At 42.7% G+C, this 22,235-nt stretch overlaps 2 protein-coding genes across 6 annotated transcripts; one reads left to right on the top strand and one right to left on the bottom strand.

Annotated features, from left to right (window-relative positions):
• The first annotated feature begins 3,634 nt into the window (after window positions 1–3,634).
• On the top strand, window positions 3,635–8,575 carry LOC144722020 (chymotrypsin B-like). The gene is made up of 7 exons (XM_078600083.1): window positions 3,635–3,722; window positions 4,378–4,487; window positions 5,033–5,112; window positions 5,256–5,337; window positions 5,758–5,938; window positions 7,170–7,303; window positions 8,364–8,575. The coding sequence occupies exons 1-7, from the start codon at window positions 3,677–3,679 to the stop codon at window positions 8,523–8,525; spliced, it is 795 nt and encodes a 264-aa protein (XP_078456209.1). The 5' UTR covers window positions 3,635–3,676; the 3' UTR covers window positions 8,526–8,575.
• Window positions 8,576–9,698: 1,123 nt separating this feature from the next.
• QNG1 (Q-nucleotide N-glycosylase 1) lies at window positions 9,699–22,001 on the bottom strand. 5 transcript variants are annotated; one of them, XM_078600082.1, is made up of 5 exons: window positions 21,927–22,001; window positions 16,624–16,968; window positions 15,027–15,286; window positions 13,717–13,912; window positions 9,699–10,908 (listed from the first exon to the last, which is right to left on the bottom strand). In XM_078600082.1, the coding sequence occupies exons 2-5, from the start codon at window positions 16,958–16,960 to the stop codon at window positions 10,676–10,678; spliced, it is 1,026 nt and encodes a 341-aa protein (XP_078456208.1). In that variant the 5' UTR covers window positions 16,961–16,968; window positions 21,927–22,001; the 3' UTR covers window positions 9,699–10,675. The 5 variants fall into 5 exon arrangements, with proteins under 5 accessions (XP_078456208.1, XP_078456205.1, XP_078456204.1 ...); XM_078600079.1 differs by lacking the exon at window positions 21,927–22,001 and adding an exon at window positions 18,571–18,660; XM_078600078.1 differs by lacking the exon at window positions 21,927–22,001 and adding an exon at window positions 18,566–18,632.
• Window positions 22,002–22,235: the final 234 nt, after the last annotated feature.

Below are 22,235 nucleotides of genomic sequence, written 5' to 3'. Positions count from 1 at the left end.
CTGCAGTTTGCAGCACGGTGTTAAGCGGTGTACTGATATTTACTCTTAGTGACAGGATAAAACGTTTTTTTTTAAATTATCATTATAACCTTTAGCTTTATGTATTAGCATGCTTTGTGTTAGTGAAACGGATTCGTATCCCGTACGTGAAGCATTGAGCTAACACCTATCCAATCATTGCCACATCTTTGTTAAACAAATTGTCTTTATCTTCCTGGGCACCTTATTAATTAAGCAGTGTAAGCATATGAAATCGGCCTCGCTTGTGCCAAAGAAACTTGTGACACGCTGTGTAACAAACACACCATAATGGCGAGATGTTAACTCCCTCGCCAGGTATACAGGAGGTCTTGGGTTCGATCCCGACCCTGAAACCTGTATATCTACACGTTCTCCCCGTGGTCGCGTGGATTTTTCTCTAGGTCCTCCAATTTTTTCCTCCACATTTATAATCAACATGCATTTAGAGTATTTGGCTGCTATACATTTCCATATAAGCCACTTTGTTGAGCTATAATTTGTGGCCAGGTCGCTTATGACAAAAAGATATATAGCTTCGTGGGTGTTACCTGGTAAAATAAAAAAGAGTTGAGTTTCTAGTTTTATACGTGGTAGCCACTGTGGTACAATATAAACGTAGCGTGGGAAGGAGGTGAAAACGAATGTTTAAAGCAATGAATAAAACAACACAATAGATAAAAAAAATATATATACTGTACCGTACTAATTCTAACTTACCAATACCGTGAGTTAATTGTTAGTGGTTTAATGATTTACATTCCAAATGGAACCCAACCACCTTCATCGTTAAAGGTGGCTTGCAATAGAAAAGGTAAATAATAGGTTAAGGTTTTGGAAAATGGCACTGACTGGCTGGAATGCATACTATTGCAGCATTTAAACATCGTTCATTTAACAATGATTAAACAAATAAAACCAATAATGGAAAGGTCATACGTCTCACAAAATACAAAAGCACGTGGGATAGCCATTTATATAAACAGTTTTAATAAATGTACACTATAAGTAATACATTTGACCAAGGGTTCATTTGTGGGCTATGTCATATCACAAACATGGAATCGCAAATGCGATGTACATAAAGTTCCACTGTAGGTTTTAAATAATGCCACGTTTCTGCTCGCAATTTGTGATGAGACTGGTAGGATACTGTGGGCACAAAACGGAACACCGAAGCCAAATTTGCCACGTGTGCACACATTTGGCGACCTTCGGGAGGCAATGAGAGAGAAGAGGACGATGTTTTCACAAATGAGGGAACAGAAGCGTTGACAGGTACAATTCTCCACGTTTTAACACAAAAAAAGTTATTTCACATCCAACCAGAAAAAAAAATACTTGGCACACAAAACATGCTGTGAGTCATGCATGCACAGACAGACAACCAAATATATTTCTCCAGCAGCGTTTGTAAATGCTTGGCTATAGAAGCAATAGTAAATAGACTTTAATGTATTGAGAAATAATAAGAACTGTAGGCAGCAATGTTTGGTACATGATGGGTTTTGAAGTTTCTTGCTGATTTTCCAAGGAAATGAAAAACAAATTGATATCGTTTTTTTGTGTGCTAGAAATATATTATCAGACCAATCCCCTTAAAAGTGTTCCATTTATGAAGCATTAATATGGAAATGCATTGCAATTTTATTTATATATCTGAATTTTGATCACTTGAACAAATTACAACACAGCACTACTAATGTATTGCATTGAAGGTTATTGTTAAATCCCATTAACACCTACGTGGGTGCGTTGGACATAACAGTTTCATTAAGTGAGCAATTTGTTCCGTACAGCACTGCCGCTATCACAACGTATGTGGGAAAATAAACTGCTGCAGACAAATCAATCCAATGCCACGCTAAACTACCGAATGACCCGGCCAAATGTATTTGTTTTTGTAAAACATTACAATTGTTTTTGTGCTGGGTGTGTGCAGCAGCACAAATAAATCTGCGTATGCTGTATTTCATACATACACTCTTATTACTCATCAGAACATGCACTATAATAGTAATAACGCTGAGACTCACTTGTTATTTTGATGCTTCTTTGGAGACACCATCACAGCCATGGTAAATCTGATGCTGGATCAAGGCTTCTCCAGGCAATCACTATCTCCCAAGATCCTGTGATGTTAATAGTCGACCTAGTACTTGCACACAAGCTGATTTAATCGCTCCATTCTCCTCTGCCGACATCTTCTTGGCTGCGTTTAATTCCTTGGCTCCCACTCCACTCTGTCATTATTCTTCACCACAATCATCTGTTCTAGCAACGTGCCCTGTCCAAGCCCACATACTTACATTAACCCGTGTAGGTTCTCTAATTCATGTGTTCCTCTGGATGTCTCGCAGCGTAATGTCAAGTATGCATCTCTCCATGCTTCTCTGCGGACCTTTCTGATCGTGAAATGTTTCTTCACTTACCGACAGACATAAACATGTTTCGTCTTACCAGTCTGTGATTCCTTCCTATGTTGAAGACACATCTGACGATTTGGGATTTATCCTTAATCCACCGTTTGAGCTTCTTCACGTCTATTTTATCGTTTCCTTCTTGTTAAAAAAAGACAGGTCTGTCGTTATTTTTACGTATTTTCCAGCTGCAAATTTTAGTAGATGCTGACCACTCATCCCTCACTCCAAAACCCAAATTTACCAATCATCTTTTCGTCTCTGTGTCTTTTACATACGTTTGCATTACAGTAGTCATCCATTATGATGCTGTAAATGTGCTGTACCATAACTTAGTAGTTTGATAATTTATGTGTATAGTTGTTCTACTTCTTCATCAGCATGCCTTGTTGGAGCATATACTTGAATAATATCATATTTTACTTGTAGTGTTTCGAGAGTCTTAGACTAAGGCCTGAGGCTAAGGCTTCAAGGCTCTCAAACCACTAAACAGAATATTGTGCTGTAAAATTTCAATCTGCACACAAAATAAACAATTTCAGAGCTACTAGTTGTTCTTTGGCATAGATTGGTCTCTACCCCTATCACCTCAACCACACACAACTACACACATACTGCACAGTGATTAGTCAGTTTATTGGGTGCCGATCAGCGGTAGAGTGAGCGATTGGGGGTTGACTCAGAATCAAAATCTTTATTTCGACTGTAGGAACCCGATGAGCTATTAAGTTCTTTTTCAGCTCATGATCTCTCTGGAGTCTGGGTAAAACTTTGTGGGGGAAATCAACAGTGGTATTCCTCTGGAATCACCCCATCATAGCAATGCATAATATCCACCACTAAACTCAGGGCTGTAAACAGGAGATCAGTTACTGCCTCAAAACTCACGTGAGCAAAACATCACTCACTACCGTCTTCGTTTCTCGAGAGTAGGGCAGATGTGTAAATGCTGACTCGGACTGTGTTCGTGAATTCTTATCCATACACATGAATTCACTTAAAACATGTGTGATACGGACGTTAAGACCTACATCAGTATTTTCAACAAGGGTAAACTGACTTTTACTCCTGATCCACCTATGTTTGTTTTGCCTAAAAACAGCAGGACTTTGTAAAGAAAGATACGCTGTACAAATACCAACGGAGAAACACTCCACCTGCACAGAAGTTGGTGGATATATAAATGGAAGCAGCATATCCACTGGTTACAATTGGTGTACGTTGAAGAACATAAAAACATGATGTTAATCGTAGTGTTATTTTCATTATTGGCGTACTCATATGGTACTTTAAAAACATCAACATTTTTGTACTTGTATTTTTTTAACTAAACTAAATATACATGTAAAGTGGTAAATGCGGCACATAACGTATTATATTTGCACAGATCAATACTGCTACAGGTGGAGAGGTGGTAGAGATGTTCGTGCACTGTGCCATCAACCTAGTGACCTGAGTTTGATTTCCGCCATGGCAAACATCGGTGGCGAGTGATATATAAACTGGTCCTGGGCTGCCCATTCACCAACCTGTATGGTGAAGTATGGTCCAACAACCCACACGTTTAGGGGTGGCCTTATCCAGCAGTGAATAGGCAAGGGCTATAATTATTATAATCAGGTCACCCCTGAAAAAGAGACTTCATTTCTGTATCAGTGGGTTCTCACCTAGCAGAAGCCATCAATCATTAATGTCCTAACTAACGTTACAAACATAGCTCTGTCAGAACAATGAGGAAAACAAAACTCATACATATAGTGTCCATATTGATATTGGATCTTGTCCAAAATATCTACAAAATCAGATTGTGCATATTGCACATCGTTTCGACGGTTGCTCGGTGTGAATTTGTTCCAGAACTTGCAGTATAAAAATATATCCAGTAACATTGATTCATGTTGTGTTGCTGCTGCTGTTGCTGGTTCCTCTATGGGTGCAGGCCAGAAGTGTGGGAGCCCATCCATCCAGCCTGTTATCTCAGGCTTCTCCAGGGTCATCAATGGAGAGGAGGCTGTACCTGGGTCCTGGCCCTGGCAGGTCTCCTTGCAGGTCTGCTCCTCCATTCCCAAGGAGCTCATTGGTTACCAAATGTTAATTTAAACTCTTTTAAATAGCATGCGCCATATTACACAACACTGGATAAATGGTCCAACTTATACAATCCATTCAAACTCGTATTTATGTCACAGTGGAAAGTTGCGATTGACAATGTGTATGGAATTATATAGTTTTGACTTAAAACTTTCGTGACTGCAGGAATTCATATTCTATGGTTCTTTCGATAAAGTCATGTAGATAGAAAAAATAATATTTGATATTATTTTTCTATCTACGTGACCTTACCGAAAGAACCAAAGAATATGATATAGTTGTACTGTAGATACTGCAACTCCCTATTGGGATATACCATATTTCATTGCAAAGTTGATTTATTACGTTTAAAAAAACCATATCCTTCATGGAGAATCAACTTCATATATGCTTATTTTCCATCTTCATCTTTGTATAAATAACCAATTTTCATTCATCATTTTTAAACTGAAGATATAACGGTGTGTGCTGTATTTTTAATTTTGTCAATTTTCTACTCCCAGTATGAGGACGGATTCCATTTCTGTGGAGGCTCCATCATTGATCCTTACTGGGTCATCACGGCCGCGCACTGCGACTTCAAGTAAATGTGGCAGTTCGACTAAAAATTTTTGAAAGGACGCAAAAAAAGCACGGATATTTGTGATACGAACATTCAACATCATGAAAAATGGAAAAGAACAAACAGTCTCACTGAGTTTATTTTTGTGCAATGTCTCTTTCCAGACCAGCCAATCATCGCGTAATTGTTGGCGAGCACGACAAGAGCAGCAATGTGGAAAACATCCAAATTCTCAACGTGGAGAAGGTAAGTGATAGAACATTCTGTACAACTCTCATCCATTTGAGTACCAATTTTTTTTGACAATGCTTCCAGAAGGTAGTGCTTTTTTTGTGAAAGCTTTATAATAAAATGAATCATTCTACATTAGAGTATTTGGAAATGCGATAAACGCTGTATTACCATTATTTGAATCACCACTTACATTTACACTCTACGCGTCATGTGACAACCAGCAACAGCAATGCGTTGCTTTATCTTTTTTTGCGGCATGTCATACAAAATGGACATTCTCATTACAACACTTTCAATGTTGAGCACTCACCAGCTTAATTTGTATTTGTAAGAAAAACACATATTTGAATCACACACAGAGAGGCGTTGAAATCCAATAACATACATTAATTAAAACACACATGCTTCAATGTGGATCCTCCGTTGATGCAGGCGATCACTCATCCCTTGTACGACCCAAACACCATAAACAACGACATCCTGCTTCTCAAGCTGAAGGAGCCAGCCTTCTTTGGAGATACAGTGTCGCCTATCTGCCTGCCCCGAGCTACAGACGCGTTCTCCCCTGGGACCAACACTGCCGTGACTGGCTGGGGTGTCACCCGGTGGAACGGTACGCGCTTTCGGTCACCCCGCTGCTCACGAACGAGTGTTCTCACTCGCGAGGAGCGCTTGCAGCTGGCTACGAGTTAGTGTCGTCAATGAAGCGTGCGCGCGCAACACATCGTGGGAGGCTGGCTGCGTGGAAGCTAACTACCGCGCTACATCGAAATTGGCGGTGTCGCATCGTAAGCCACATGAATGCATGTCTCTCATACTTCCCCGCTGCGAGCACAAATTTTAGACATCTGGCTGTGTCGGTTGTGTTGCGCACTGCACAGTGGCGGCACCACGCACGTGTGTTTTAATTTGCTTAATTAATATGCATGGGTAATAGCAATTACAGAACCTCACCGTGATGGCAACATTTTTTTTATATGATATAGAAATTATTGCAGATAAATGCTTAGCAGGTGAGTTTAATTTAATGCAAAACCATCTCCGAGCCTGTATAACCCAGCTACACTAAAACAATACCACTGCTACAAATCAATTGCTGCATGCATAGTCAATTAACAATTTTAATGTTTTCGCTCATCGTAACGTGGCATGCTGCCTGTTTAATTATTGTTTTAATGCATCACTGTGGGCGCAGCTGAAATATATACTAATGAAAGCATCGTAAATGTTCGTTACTTTTGTAACGTGTTTAAATTTATAGAATGGGTACCGAGGAACATTTTCAGTGTGGACTTCCTGCATCTTACAAGCAGTGGCAGCGCGAGGCAAACACAAGCCAAGTAAATGGATAGGGCCCCAAGGGGTTCACGGGGTCGTGGATTCATGAAAAAATTGGCACGCATCAAATATCCGCTCAAAAAATCATTGTAGACATAACAAGCTAATTGATATTTAAAAAAAACTAGGAGGTAAATATGTAGTGAAATAAGATAAGTAAACTAACATGAGAGGTGTATTTCTCTTCTTGTATCTCACTACATCTCTATTTGTATATATCTATTTGTATCTATATTACTCTTATCTCGCTACATATCTCTCCTTTGTATCCCTTCTGTCATATCGCAATAAATTATCTCAATTTAAAGGGGGGGTGGAGGCAGTGGGAGGTGGTGGGGGGGGGGAGATAATTTCTGTTTCGGACCCCCAATGGACTAACATGACCACTACTTAAAAATATAAACACTTGAGCTTAAAAGATGCCGTTCAAACATGCACATTCAGCGGAACAACCTCATGCAGCCAATTGTCCGTATGATAAATGCATGCAATGTATACACCCACAGCTAATTATGGTTCCAGCACGCTGCAGCAGACAGTGCTGCCCCTAATCTCAACTGAAGACTGCAAGAAATGGTGGGGCTCTTACATCATGGATCCCATGATCTGCGCTGGAGCAAATGGTCACTCCACTTGTATGGTGAGCTATACACTACTGACTTATCATAAAAGTGCATTCATATCAATACATTACTATAATTTCAAAGCCATGTTTTGTGTCCTTGTATATGCAGGAATTGCATTAAAATGTCCAAGATACATTCACCGTCCATAGACAGACGTTATATCCGTATGTCATACGTAAGTTTTGTGTGGTATATAAATAATATTCACCCCGTCACTCAAAAGTGAATGAAATATGGGTTGTAACGTTCCAACACATAGCAGACATTAAACGTATTGCAAGTTCCATTTAAAATTGTCATTCACATTGTATATATAAGTAAATAAAGATACTCATAGCAGCAGTGTTATAAATATACAAAGTGACGCTACAGTGCAAAAATACAGAAAATATCGTAATGCCATTTATCTAGGAGAGCCTCTTTCATTCTCATGCTCCTCTTTCAGGAGGGTCTTGCTTTGCCATGTTCGTCCAATTGTTTTAAAGGACTGTTTAATGCCCAAGGCTCAGATAACAAGACTAAGGCTTCTTTAGGGTTCCTAAAGTTAAGCGTTTCTACCAGAGGCTCAAATAGCCAGACTAAGAAACCTTTAGGATTATTACCGTTCAATGTTAATAGCAGAGGGCTCACATGAGACAGTTTCAAGAGTGGCATAGCCACAGTATTTTAAGTATAAATCGACTCATTCTTCTTCTTGGTTCTTTCGGTAAAGGCACGTCGAAGGGAAATAATAAAATAAAATAAAAAAATTCCCTTCTACGTGACTTTACCGAAAGAACCAAGAAGATGAATCCCTGCAGTCACGAAAGCTTTAAATCGACTCATTCTGTAAAATGATCGGGCTGTTGTACTGAATAGGTGACGGCATGTGGGTGGGGTAAGGAGGAGGTTGTATGCAGTTTTAGTTTAAATATTCATGAGCAGGTATAATTAAAAATCGTTTTTCTTTTCCCCACCGGCCCCAAATGACGAGCCGTGCTGAATGCTGTTGGGTATTCCCCATAATTGCGGTGTGGCAGGGCGACTCTGGGAGGGCCCATAATTGCGTATGTTCACATAATTGTGGTGTGGCAGGGCGACTCTGGAGGGCCCCTGACAGTGCAGAAGGATGGGATGTGGGTGCTGGCCGGACTCACCTCGTGGGGCAACAGTCGCTGTGACACCTCGGTGCCCGTGGTTTACACTCGGGTCACCACGTTTGTCGACTGGATCGCCGAGACCATGGCCAAGAACTGATTCCTCTTAAAAATGTTCGCAAGGATTTAAATAAATTCAATTTCCTGCAAGACGTGATTTCTCTATGTGATGCAATGTGGAATGGTTATACATTTTTAGATGTTTGGTTAAATTGAATGACTCTTTTGTTGTCATTATGGAAGACTGAAATATACTGTATCACCTATTTAGACATGCATACAGTGTGGCATATGATAAACATGTATTTTCCAAAATCTGATCAATGGTAGTAAAACATCTCCTCCAAGCCAAGTTTTTCCTCTATATTTCCCATTATTCTGTCCCCAGTGATCTTCATGAACCACGGGTTGTAATAGGAAGGAGTTATTTTAAATGTATAAATGCATACTTCTGGAAACATATTGAACAAAAACTGAAACAGGCACAAAGCATGGAAATATGTGGAGCCATATTGAGACAGTAGAGGAATAAATGGATAAGAGAATATACATAGGTGAATAAATCATCCGCTTAAGTAGGTTTGGGTAGGATACATAACTGAAGATGATGGCATATGGTCATGAATAATAACCAAGTGGCAAAAAAGGAATACGTCTGCTAGATGTAGTGGTAAAATCACCTTGTTGGAAGCTCCTAGGTGGATTGTTAGGTCGTGGGACCGCGATATGGTGACGGCTTGGGGAGACATCCAGTCATGGATTGGCCATGGCTGATGATTACTCAGTGTAGTCAAGCGTATTCACATTAAATATATCGTTCTATTATACAACTCTCGTATATTTCACAGGAATTACTAACATTTAAAACGTAGGAGAGATTTTTTGGCCAATTTTTTTTTTACTTTACTTCATAAATGTAGGCACAAGAAAAACACCCATAAAAGCAACACTCATTTAGCTCTTCTGCGTGTCTTGTTCAAGTGCCATTTCTCTTAAGACATTACAAATGGCGAGTTGGTTCTCTGGACAGATGGTCCCCACGTATTTGGTGATTCGTGTATTTTAGCACACGGGATGTTATATTTAGCGCCCGCAATGTACATCAGATTCCACCGCCCACCAAAGCCATTCCTCACGATAGCAAATTACAATCAGAATTTTTTTTTTTATCCTGGATGTATCTGATAAGCTTTAAAGCTTATTTTTCACAGATGTCCAGTAGAGGCAGGTCATAACGTTACAAGACCAATGGGAAACGTGTGATAAACAATCATAAGACTTGGACATGCCGAGTATATTTTTTAAATTGAATAAACAGTCACTTGTACAATTAGGTATACGACTCGTTCACTGTAACTTCATGAACACAGTTCCAGTAACTAAAATAGTACTAACGTATGAAAATGTAAACTTAAAATTATGCACAGTTGGCAACGTACGCTGCCGAAGAAATTCGACATACATACATTTAATTTGTATTGCTTCATGACAATCGCAAAAAACTAACATTGAAGAGCTACTACAACTGTGTTTAGAACTCGAATAACTATTACATTTCATCACCTTTCCAATAAACATTCCGCTTTGCACTACAACCAGTAATGAAAACATTTGCCGACTCATTTTTAAATAAAGTCGAGGACCCAGCATTAAACATGTTGTATAGTTAAACGTCTTAATTGGACGAAATGTGAAAATCAGACAAGTGAAATTGTATAAATGCACAGCCACATGCTGTGCAACCTTTAGTTACATTCTGGAGTTTGTTCCCTTAATTAAATCATGACAGCTCCCCGTTATTTACAACAATAAAGGTACAATTTGCAGTATTACTAATCTATTTCGAAAGTTATTAAATGATTACGTTTACAAAGCTCTTTAATTTAAACCAATGTCATTTTATTTTTTCCTGAAGTTGCTTATACGAGATTGCAAAAGTACAGTGTTAGTTGTGTTAACTGCAAAAACATGTGCCTCATAATTGAGCACGAAGAAATAGAACACAATAATTGTACATTCAGCAAATACGACTAAGTAAACATTTATTGTCCACAACTAATTTTTGTATGCCATAATTTCGCTTATGCCGCAACTACTGATCGTTATCATTAAAGGGAAAATTAGAAAAAAACAATTCCGAATGAAAATATCACCTCCATGGTGGTAATGTGTCAGGTTAACCTTCGAGCCAGTACCACTGAAAACATGGGTCTTGAAGCAATGCTTTCAGCCATGCTGGCACAGTGTCCCTCAGTAGTATATGCAGCGGATGTGGTGGATGGGGATGTGTGCCATCTCGTCGCGGTGGGCACGTGCATAATCCCACAGGTAATAGTCTAGCAGGACGGCGTTAATATCTTGAGCTTTTGCAACACCGCGCTCGGCCAGCAAACGAGCCAACTCCTCTTGGATGAGCTCCACGCACCAGATGGAGCATCCCCGGATCTCGACTTCCTGCTCCTCGCCAGACTCAAACATCACACCTGCGGAATATGAATGGCAGGCAGGCTAACGGGGGAAGGCGTCCATAATGCTGCAGCCCAAGACTTTTGCCGCTCTGATGAAATGTTTTTTACACGTTTCATGTCCACTCTTTGAAGTCAAATACTATCCGGCAAGAAAGGTAACCATGTCGGGTTTTAAAAGTCAGCTCAGCAAAGGTGCATTTCATCCGTAGATCCCAATGCGGCATGTATGGAAAGCAGGAAATAAAACAGAACCAGGGTAAACGGCCAAAACTACAGGGTAAATTTAATAGGTATTTTCAAGAGACTTAAATAGCTCTAACGAATCTCTGATTGTTTTATTACCAAAGCATCCCATAGTCTGGGAGCTACACTGGCAAAAGCCCAATCATCCCGGGAACAGAGCCTTGACGTCGCAGTACTTCGAATGATGCGATCAGAAGATCTCACGGACATTGTTTAGAGAATACAAAATGATTATTTCCTGCAAATATTCTGGGGCAAACCCATTGAGAGCCTTGCAAATCAGTAGCAGCATTTTATAATCCACGAAATACTTGACTGGTAGCCAAATACAAATACAAGAGAACAGGTGAGATGTGCTCACGAAACGGTTTGCATGTCAGGACTCTAGCAGTTGCATTCTTAACAAGCTAGAGTCTGCCCAGCACCTTAATCGGAATCCCTAACAGCAATGCCTTGCAGTAACCAAGTCAGGGGAACACAAAAGCACGGACCAGACTTTCTCGGTAATTAGGTGACAGGAATTAACGCAGCCAGGTAATATTTCTAAAGTGGAAGAACGAGTTTAGATCGCGTTATTTATAAATGTGTCATAACCCTCCACCACCCGACACGGCCAATCAGTAAAAAAAAAAGTGTCACGTTGACAAAAGACAAATAGTTCACTGCTTTAGCCCACCGGTGTGTTGAAGCGTGAAACCACAACATTTACAATTTGAGTACAAATTGGTGGTGGAGGGTTACGACACATTTATAAATAACGCGATCTAAACCCAAAAATCGTTATGAACAATATTGGTCGCGAAAGCCTACGTGTTAAACTGGAAGAACGAGATTCTAACCACCCTGGATACATGTGCCTCAAGGGACAGGGACTGGTCATTTTGAACACCGAGATTTTTGACCTCCTGTGATGGGCAGACATCGTGACCATCTATTGACACATGTGGTTAACCAATTTTAGACAACTGCAGATGGGAGCCAATGAATATGGCCTCAGTTTTGTCAGTATTGAGTAAAATAAAATGTTTATGCAACCCAGATTTCACTAATACTAATGACATAGACAGTGCAGAAGCAGCCGTCGGAGCCTAACCGGATGCAAATTTGCGTTTCATCAGCATAGCAGTCATAAGATAAGCCCAAATATTGCAGCAGTGCCCAAAGGAGCCATATAAGCATTAACAAGTGGGGGAACAAGTACATATCCTTGCTGGACACAGTATTGAACCGGTCTGATTGGAGATTTAAAGCCATCCATTGTGACAATGCACGAGTTTCTCTAAATAACAGCGTGACCACTGCAAGGTAGGACCAGAAATTCCGATCGAGTGTTCTAATCGCTCAGGAAGGACCCCATTAGCAATGGGGTCAAACGCGACACTAAGATCAAGCAAGGCGAGAAGACTGGCTTGGCCCCGTAGTCGCTAACAGCAACGACTCGTTGATCGCCCTCTCAAGAACTGCCTCGGTGCTGTGCACGGCCTGGAATCCCGATTGAAATGAGTCAGACTTGTTATTGAGACGCGAGGCGCTGGTGGAAACGAGAGGCCACAGCACATTCCGAGAACTTGGATAAGAAAGGATGGAGATTAGACGCGACTTGTCGAAAGTCAGGGTGACTGCAGCGCTCTTAATAAATGGTGAGAACTATACCAGCCTCAAGAGGCTTGTTGAAGATGCCAGGGGCAAAGGGCCCCAATGCAGACACATTCTCCTGTAATCGTCTACAAGGAAAGGGATCCAATGAGCAACATGTAGATTGGGAATCCACGATAAAAGAGGCGAGTCCTGCAGTTGCAGTAACAACAAAGTGCCCCCGAACCTGGGAAAATCGGAGGGACAGATAATAATTGGGAATGGATAGTGGAAATGTAACCAAAAAATATACCGAATGGTGGTGCAGTGATCAGCAGAAGAATTTTAATTTGTATCCTTAATCAGAAGAATGATGGTAGATAATAAGGTGTGGGGGATTACGCTTGCTTATCGTAATGCAACCATCAATATAGGATGATTTAACTCGTGAGATGTTGTTGGAATGGGCATGATGCTGTTCTTTAAAAACATGGTGATGAATGGGAAATCCAGACCTTCTCCATGCATGTTCACCTCCGCGGCCAGTGAATTTCGGTGCCCTCAGATCAGTAGTGTACCATGGGGAGGGGTGAAAGGTCTTATTTTGTCATATTTTAATTGGTTCCTTATCCCTTTTTAAAAAAATTATAAAGAGGATGATTAAAAGAATGGTATTAAACACCAGTTACCATATCCTACTCTACGAAATTGAGCCTCCACTATGCGATCTGGTAAGTATTTAAATAAATAAATGGCATAAACATATTAGCTCCATTTCACATCTTGATGTTGATCCTTCCTCACTGGAAGCTTACACTTGCCAACAGCAAGGATAAACAAAGAGTGTAAATGTCAGTGTGCATATTTTCTTGCTTTGAATTATATTTAAAACGTAGGGACATGCTCAACTAAAACCCACTTTTCCACTTACTGTACGCAATCAGAATTAAAGCCACACATTTTTAAATATTGGTCAGTGTTTTTGCAGCAAAGTGAAATACAAACCGTCTTTGAGTTTCTGCGTGAGTCGGCTGGAGTACTTCAGAGCACCCAGGTAAACCAGTGCCTGGGGCACCCGATAATCGGCAAACATGGTCAGGGTGCCAATGTCATTGAAGAAGCCATCGCCCTTGCCCTCCAGGAGGCCCCAGATGTCAGCCACCAGGATCTGGGCTCGCTTGTACAGAGCCACCCTTTTGCTCTGCAGGCACAAACACACACACACACATATAAACACAGCACAGAGAAAACAATGCACATCCAAATGAGTCTAGAAAAGTATCCGTGTTGGGCACAATTTCACGTTGGCACTCTGCATGATTAAGATACGATCACTTGCTCTGCTTGTGGATAATTGTGAAGTATATGTTTAATAAAGGCAAGAGCATATATTTACGTGGCATTTTAAAACAGTGGTAACACATTTACATCATAGACATGAACTTAAAAAGGAATTCCAATAACCATACAATATTTATTTACTTATAAAGGCAGTCTCGCATTGTATATAACTTATCAGGCTTTGAGGAAAAACAGGTTGTTATGATACTGCAGGCTATATAGTAGGCAGCAGAGGGCAGTACGGCAAAATCAATTGGCTGTACTTTACTTCTATGCTCCCTGCCTTCACCAACCTGCACTGACTGGCGTGAAATATGGCCAACTCCCACAACATGGGGAGGCCCTCATCCAGCAGTGTGCTGACAAAAAAGGCTGTGCACAAATGTCCACATTTAAACAGCAGGGACAAATCTCTCCATGGGACAATCGATGTTGACCTCTGACATATGGTTGAACAGGAGTCATATTGGCCATGTCATGTCTCAGAACAATCGCCTCCAAGGCCCAGACTTTGTGTAGGCGCAGCCACCACCTTTTGTCAATCCACCCACAAATTGGCAAAATGGCTGTGCGTGTAGTGTCACATAAGCAGGCTACATTACACAGTCTGTTCTCCTATAACCCAGTAGTTAATTCCCAGAGAAAATCACGTTATGGAAAAATTGCGTAAAGCACAGTCTGCGATAACATGTGAGATGCATATGCAGGCGCAACAAAGACTGAGGTGCGTGGGTAGCATCTGGAAGCATCCAGCAGCATCCCGCAGCCTTGTGATGCTACGCCGAAGCAGCCGTACAACCACTTTTTCCTACTCGCACGACGTAGTTCTGGTCACTCAATCGCGTTATATCCAATTTGCATCCGCGTTATAAGAAAATGTGTTCCCTAATACATTGATCGCGTTGTATCCAATTCACTTTATGAAAACACACGTTATAGGACAACAGACCGTACATACATCGTGCGCAATGTACCTTGAAGGTTGCTTCATCTCGGTAACATGGGAAGTTCTCCACCACCAACCGAAGCAGAGCCTGCGCACTGTGTCCGCAGCGACGCAAGCACTCCAGGAAGGAGCCGCCAAAGCTCTGGACAAGGATACGTCCCGTCTCCGTGAGCACGCGGTGCCGCTCCGCCAACATGGGCATTGGTGAGCCAGAGTCAGAGCGGAGAACGTGGCTCAGCTCCTCGAAGGTTATGTTGCTGTAGTACGACGCACTGGTCATATGAAACCCTGAACAAGATTATACATATTCATTGTTGATCATATACAAACTGCATTCTGCCTCCGCATACATAGATATTTTAATCCAACAGCCTATTGTCTTTCCAAACCAATACTATTCAGCTGCATTAGTTAAGCAATCAAACCCTGGTCTGATTTCGACCCTGTAGGTCTCGTAATACTGGTAGGAACCTCCTGGTTACACCAGCCCACAGGGGATTATTGTGTCCGTCCGTCGTGCATCCAAAAATGGGAGGGGTGTGGCTGGGTGGAAAGGGGAGGGTGGGGAGGGGCTGGGTGGGGAGGGTGGGGCTGGGTGGGGAGGGGCTGGTCACCCCGTGGTGCCCTTATAAAACTCAACGTTTAACCTACTCACGACGGCTTGTGCCCGCCCTCACAGTCGGCCATATTTGCGGAATATACCACGCCGCCGTTGACCCTGGCCATTGACCGAGCAACCCAATGTTCCTACCAGCTCCCTCCGCAGGAATGTGTTTAAAATGATGTACTCCAGTGGCACGATGGTATCTGCCTTCGCCTGGTATATAGGTCGCAAGTTCGATCCCAACCCTGACACCTGTATATTTTAAGTTTGCATGTTCTCCCAAATGTTCGCGTGGATTTTTCTCCAGGTCCTCTTGTTTTTCCCTCCACATTTAGAATCGACATGCATGAATAGTATTTGGCTGCTATAATTTTCCACATAAGCCACTTCGTTGAGCTATAATTTGTGGCCAGATCGCTTCCGAAAAATAGCTATATAGCTCAGTGGGCCTTACCTGGTCAAACAAAAATAGCATAGCATAAATATATTTGTTTGTATACAACAGCCTATTGTCTTTCCAGAACAATATCAAGCATCATTTGTTTAAGCAAACCCTGGTCTGATTTAGACCCAGTAGGTCTCATCATTCAAATAAGACGAACTGTTCATTATGGGAGAACATATTCCAAATTAACGATTGGTGAGGCTTTATGTAGCTTGCAAACCTTTTTTTGGCCATGCTCGATTCTATTGAAACGGATTTGGCCAAGGTATCCCAAAGCCTGACACACTGCATGAATGCCAGGTTCATACTCCAATTGTATTCATCATGAAATGCAAACAAAACTCCTGAGAGAAAACTTTTTTTAAATTCAGCTACAACTATGACAAAGGCTGCAGGGAATTGTAAAGAAAGACCATATTTAAATTTAATAAAATAGCACAAATAAGCAGGTGTATAAAATACATTTTATAAATATTGAACTGAATGTATCAGACATGCCTACGTGCACCCGCACATCAAACCCCCAGCTTGTACGATAAACAATAAATACAAGTACAAAAGAAAAGAAAAAACAACCTTCATCAAGGGCACGGTTCATAGCGGCACATAGGGTCCAGTACCCGCTGTACATCTCTTCCTTGTATTTCACCAAGCACTTTGTGTCATCGCTCTCAGCCCAGAAAGAGAAATTAAGTGTGTCCACCACGAACACCCAGTTAATGGCATCCTCGTTGCTCATCTGAGGATGAAGCTCGTGCATGCTTTTCCAACACTCCACCCCGAAAGTCTTTTCCTGATACTTTTCACACAGCACACTTGCCACCGACCGCACGCCCTCCTCTGCAATAGAAACGTCCTTGCTGTTCTTGGCAATGAATCGCCCGGCATCACGTGGACACAGAACCTCCTCCATTCCGTCTTCTGTTAAAACAAACATATGCATGCATGGCCATTCAAGCAGGGGACATTGTAGTAAATCCGTTTGACGTCTTCCTGTGCATACCACCCAGCAGTATAAATGGGAACAGCAGTTCGTCGATCGACAGATGGTGGGGTAAAGGGTGGGTACTGCCACCTCTTCCAAGACACCTGGCCAGAATGAAAAGCCAAATGCTAAGGGGCTCTAGTGGAGGCCCTTCTACCAGCAGTGGTGTGAGCAAGCAATTTCAGGGCTGCACCTATACCGTTTTGAATATGCTCCTTCTACGTGACTTTACCGAAAGAACCAAGATGAATCCCTGCAGTCACGAAAGCTTTAAATCGAAATTTATGCTCCGATAATATATGGTAATTATTTAAAGCAGGTTTTTGTTTTACTAATTTTTTTTCAAGCTGAGATGAAGTTTTCATGATGAGCAGTGCAACGCATCGTGTTAAGAGTGCAGCCCACGGAAGCAGATATCACAGAACTTGAGATTTATTCAGGTAGTGTTGCATTGGAATGTATGCGTATATTAAACAAAAATAACAGCCACCTTTCAATGAAGGCTACAAAAAGTAATACATTTTAAATCAATTAAAAAAATCTGACAGTGTAATATTGAGCCTGTTAGGTGTTAAAAACGAGGGTGCTAGGGTCACGAGAAATGTTTTAGCCCATGCGTGGTTATGTTCAGCTCCAGTGAAGGCTTTTTTTTATTCAGTGATGGAAATCCCACATTCCTTTTCCAGGGCCCAATGCATCCGTAAAACTACCGACGAAATTCCATAAAACTGGTGCAGTCACTCCAGGTGGTGTTCCAACTCAAGTCGGCCCTTGACCAGCACATTCATTAGACGTGCGGACATCTGCTGAACATTCATTTTCTGCCTCTCAAGAGTCAACAATCTGATATTGCAAGCGACTACCCGAGCTTGCGTTAGGTCTCTCACAATGTGCACGCATTACAAACATTGCAATGCAATCTATGCTGCAATTGTCCGCAAACACGAGAACGTCTTTAGGGAATCACAACCATCCACACAAAACAACTCTTGTTCTGGAAATGTCCAGGTAATGAAAATCATGAGTCATGCAAAGATTAATTCAATCAATACTATTGAAAACGTGCTTACTCTTATCTAGTGAAACCTTAATTGTGCTGTTTATTGCTGGCTGCTTAGCATTTTGGGGTGCTCAGCAACATCGTTAACAGCAATGCAATCGGTCCCATTATCCGAATCAAACATCGGTTCTTTCACGCCATATTCATGAGCCGATTGAATCGAAACGAGTTTAACATACGAATCGCTGTTTCGTCGCGTCATATGCCGATTCCGTAGGTAAAGTTAGCAGAGGCACAAAAGCCCAAAGTCTGCGATATTGCAATGCAACAGTTGCGGTGGCGATTCGTGAGAGTCGCAGTCAACGCGGTACGTTCGGCCTACGTTGGGCCAAAGTTGTTCCCACAACGCGGCAAACGTTGAGCGTTTACTCTGGTACAGACCTGGGCTAGGGCTAAGTTACAATTGTAACCTCTTGCTAGCCGACTACAACGTTCGCGCTACAGATGCCGCTTGCACAGAGTTCGCACTGTACCGTACACGCAGGCTGCACGTGTTCGGGCAGCGAAGTTGCTGTAAACTCCCCCCCTCCGCCACGTGACCGCGCGTTGACGTCACCGCGTAATCGCGCGGTGACGTCGCCGCGTAATCGCGCAGTGACGTCGCCACGTAATCGCGCGGTGACGTCGCCGCGTAATCTCGTACGGGACGAGGGGGGGCGACGTGCCTGGGAAACACCATTCATGGGGGTTGCAGAAGGGCCGTTGCCCGAAACGTCGCCGATTATATATTGTTTCATTGAAGGCTACAAATGTCTTTGAGTCGTTTTTTTTAGCCTGTCGCTTCTTGCCAAAGCAACAGCAGCGATCACAGTAACAGGGTTGGGTCGCGTGCGGTGTTGATGTGTCGTAACGCCCACCCCACCCACCACCACCCGACGCGGCCATTTGGTGAAGGTTTGTCGCGCCGCGTGCCCAGTCACAGCGACTGCTTCAGCACGCCCCCAGGTGTATTAGGGGCCGTCCATAAATGACGTCATGGGGGGGGGTCAGATTTTTGTGACGATGTGTGACGGGGTTTGAGAAATGTGACGTCACATCAAAATGCGCAACTTTAAATAAATATAGAATTGTTATAACAACACTAATTGTTATAACGACACTCCGACAACATCAGAGTGCAGCGCCACATTAAATACGCACTAAAATGACAATAGTTTAAAGCGATTTGAAGCATGTTTTATTTTGGAGGGGTGGGGGGCAGAGCTTTGTGACGTCATATTTGAGGGGGGTCTGACTTTTTGTGACGCCGTGTGACGAGGGGGGGGGGGTCAAAAATCATCAAAAATCGCGTGACGTCATTTATGGACGGTCCTTGTTTAAAAATAAACAAACGGTCTCCGGACTATGGTAGCCAATGAAAGGAACGTATCGGGAGGGAGGGGGGGCGAGGCCAAAAGAGTGGGCGATGGACGTGGAAGCGCTTGTGCGCAAGCGGCCAATTACTGCACACGCCAACACAATGGAGCGATTGTGCGCAAGCGGCCAGCCACTGCACCCGCCAACACAATGGGCAGAGAGGAGGAGGGGAGGTCTAATACACATGATAGACAAAAGAACGAAAATGATGATGGGTACAAACTTAGGGGGAGCTCATCAGACTATGGTTCTTTTGTCTATCATGTGTATTGTCTATCATGTGTATTAGACCTCCCCTCCTCCTCTCTGCCCATTGTGTTGGCGTGTGCAGTAATTGGCCGCTTGCGCACAAGCGCTTCCACGTCCATCGCCCACTCTTTTGGCCTCGCCCCCCCTCCCTCTCGATACGTTCCTTTCATTGGCTACCATAGTCTGATGAGCTCCCCCCTCCCTCTCCCTCCCCCCTCAACTCGCTTTTAAGGGATTACATCTTGAATCATTGCCTCACTTGATACAGCTAATCTGGCTGTGACGGTCCCACCTGATGACGGAGACTTGTGTTGCCTCCGAAACGTCGTGATTTTTGTTTTTATTTTATTTTACTTTCTACGTGACTTTACCGAAAAAACCTGAGAAAAAACCTAAGAAGAAAACGGTCTCCGATTGGGGGAAGGGCATTCGGGGTGATTGTTCGGGAGGGAAGACTTTTAAAGGGGTTGGAGAATGAGGGGATTGAACGCAGGGACAAGAAGGTTCGAGAAAGGGGGCAGTGGGATATATAAGGGTAGAGACCACGAGGAGTGGGGGACGCTAGGAGGAAGATACAAGCATGAGGACAAGAACGAAGCCTAGGGTCCCTAATCGTGGACGTCTTTAGTAGGGTTCCTGATTGTGAAAATTTCTAATAAAAGTGGCGCTTCTTATTACTTTGTCGTCGGGGTCATCATAAATACACGCCAGTGACGTGCGGTGACTGTCAACGGCTGGGGAGGCACTGGCTAATGTCAGAGCCACATTCATACACTGAGGGGGGCGTGGCCTCACTGAGGGGGCGTGTCCTCACTGAGGGGGGCGTTTTAGACACGTCCCCCTCAGTGAGGCAGATGTGATAGCTGCCTCCCCTGGTGCTTTTTCATTGCAGTTTCATGACGAGACCAGCGAGCCTAAATATCTTTATACAGTAAAACCGTGGATTGCGAGCATAGTTTCGTTCCGGAAACGTGCTTGTAATCCAAAGCAATCGTATATCAGTTGTGACCACGTGACGCTCTGCAGACAAAGCGTATACACGTACTACTCGTATTGCAAGACCTCGCTCGTTTATCAAATTTTTATTTATTTATTTACTCGCCTTGCAAAACACTCGCAGACCAAATTACTCGCAATCCAAGGTTTTACTGTACATATCTTTATACCTAAATATCTTTAAACACATACGTGAAATAAGTTACCTGGAGTATGGAAGGAGAGGACATGAAATTAAGGGGTCTACAAACATTACATTGGTGACATACTGAGATAGTGACAGGCACACGCTTATTGCCCACGCTCCATCCAGTTACTGAGGGGTTGCACAATCAGAGGGGAGGCTGAGCTCGTCGCTGCCTCACCTCTCATCTCTTCCTGTATTTGCAGCGGAGCTCCGCAAATTTGGCGATTTTGACTATAAAAATGATTGCAATCGTACAGAAATTACATTTCTAACACAGATCAGTGGAAAAATCTTAATATATATTGTTTTACTTTTCGTAAAAGCTATTTTCATTGGAGTATAACAAGTGAGGTTCTGCCTCCCCTGCCTCCCCTGACCGCACGTCCCTGGTACACGCCGTTGTGCCGAAGTGGTAAAACTGATCGGCGCGTTTCGGTGCGCGTGGCAAAACTTCCAACGAATTGGCCGTATCGTGGTGGAGGTGGATTGACGACACATTTACATTGCATTAACGCGATCTAACACCCCCCCCCCCCCCCAGAAAAACATGAACATTTGGTCGCGAAAGCCTACGTGTTAAATACCTCACTTCCGATTAGCTCGTTTTGGCTACGTACGGTGCGAAAGAAGTTCAACATACAAACAAGCAGCAGCCTTCCCTAATAATTGGTTTGACTTTCAAATACCGGGCTACTTAGGTGGGCGAGGTGCCAAAGTATATCCGACTTTTTAACGATCCACCGTTAATTACGTAAATACAAAGTTACGCCCATGTACCGTTTGTAATGTATTTTATATATTTAGACTTGTAAGTGATATAAAAGGGAACAAAAACTGAAACCATCGAAAATCAAAAGCCAATTCCCGGATGCATACCCAGTAAACAACTTGGGGCCAACACGGGCATGATGCTACAAATAATGGGACTGCCTGCCACGTGTAACCGGTGTGACGTAGCTAACAAGTCACAACATTGCTTTTGGGAAGTGACTCAAGAAACGAAACACAACTCCAACAAAAGTAAAGTTGATACCAGCAAGGCTTACCTGTGCTTTGAAATCTGTGCTTCTCTTACCTGTACGACAAACTCACCTGGCCTCGTGGAGTAGTAGAAGAGCAAAGAGTACACTGACACGACAACATCACGTGGTACCCAATACTAACATTAACCTGTGAGCGAGTTAATAGTTTATGGCCAGTAGTGTTGCAAGAACTCACCCTGGAATTATACACTTGTACGTACAATATAAATGTAGTGACGCCCGACACAGCAGTCTTGAACAGTACGAGTCTTTATTTCTTCCAGCACGAGACACGTGCGGGTCTTCAAGGTTTCCCTTGACTCCAAGCGTTCC

The sequence above is a fragment of the Lampetra planeri genome, chromosome 13 (assembly GCF_965212315.1).
Source record: "Lampetra planeri chromosome 13, kcLamPlan1.2.h2, whole genome shotgun sequence".
NCBI classification, from domain to species: Eukaryota; Metazoa; Chordata; class Hyperoartia; order Petromyzontiformes; family Petromyzontidae; genus Lampetra; species Lampetra planeri.
Note: the sequence above shows the minus strand (reverse complement) of the source record. Positions and strands in the feature narration are given on the sequence as shown.

Excerpts from the sequence above, each read along its gene's own strand:
- QNG1 (XM_078600077.1), bottom strand. The coding sequence starts at position 16,990 with ATGCATATGTTTGTTTTAACAGAAGACGGAATGGAGGAGGTTCTGTGT. Across the intron at positions 15,287-16,623 it reads GAACCGTGCCCTTGATGAAG|GGTTTCATATGACCAGTGCG; the intron begins GTTGTTTTTTCT and ends AATCTTGTTCAG. Across the intron at positions 13,913-15,026 it reads GAGATGAAGCAACCTTCAAG|AGCAAAAGGGTGGCTCTGTA; the intron begins GTACATTGCGCA and ends TTGTGCCTGCAG.
- LOC144722020 (XM_078600083.1), top strand. The coding sequence starts at position 3,677 with ATGATGTTAATCGTAGTGTTATTTTCATTATTGGCGTACTCATATG. Across the intron at positions 5,113-5,255 it reads GCCGCGCACTGCGACTTCAA|ACCAGCCAATCATCGCGTAA; the intron begins GTAAATGTGGCA and ends GTCTCTTTCCAG. Across the intron at positions 5,939-7,169 it reads GGGTGTCACCCGGTGGAACG|CTAATTATGGTTCCAGCACG; the intron begins GTACGCGCTTTC and ends ATACACCCACAG.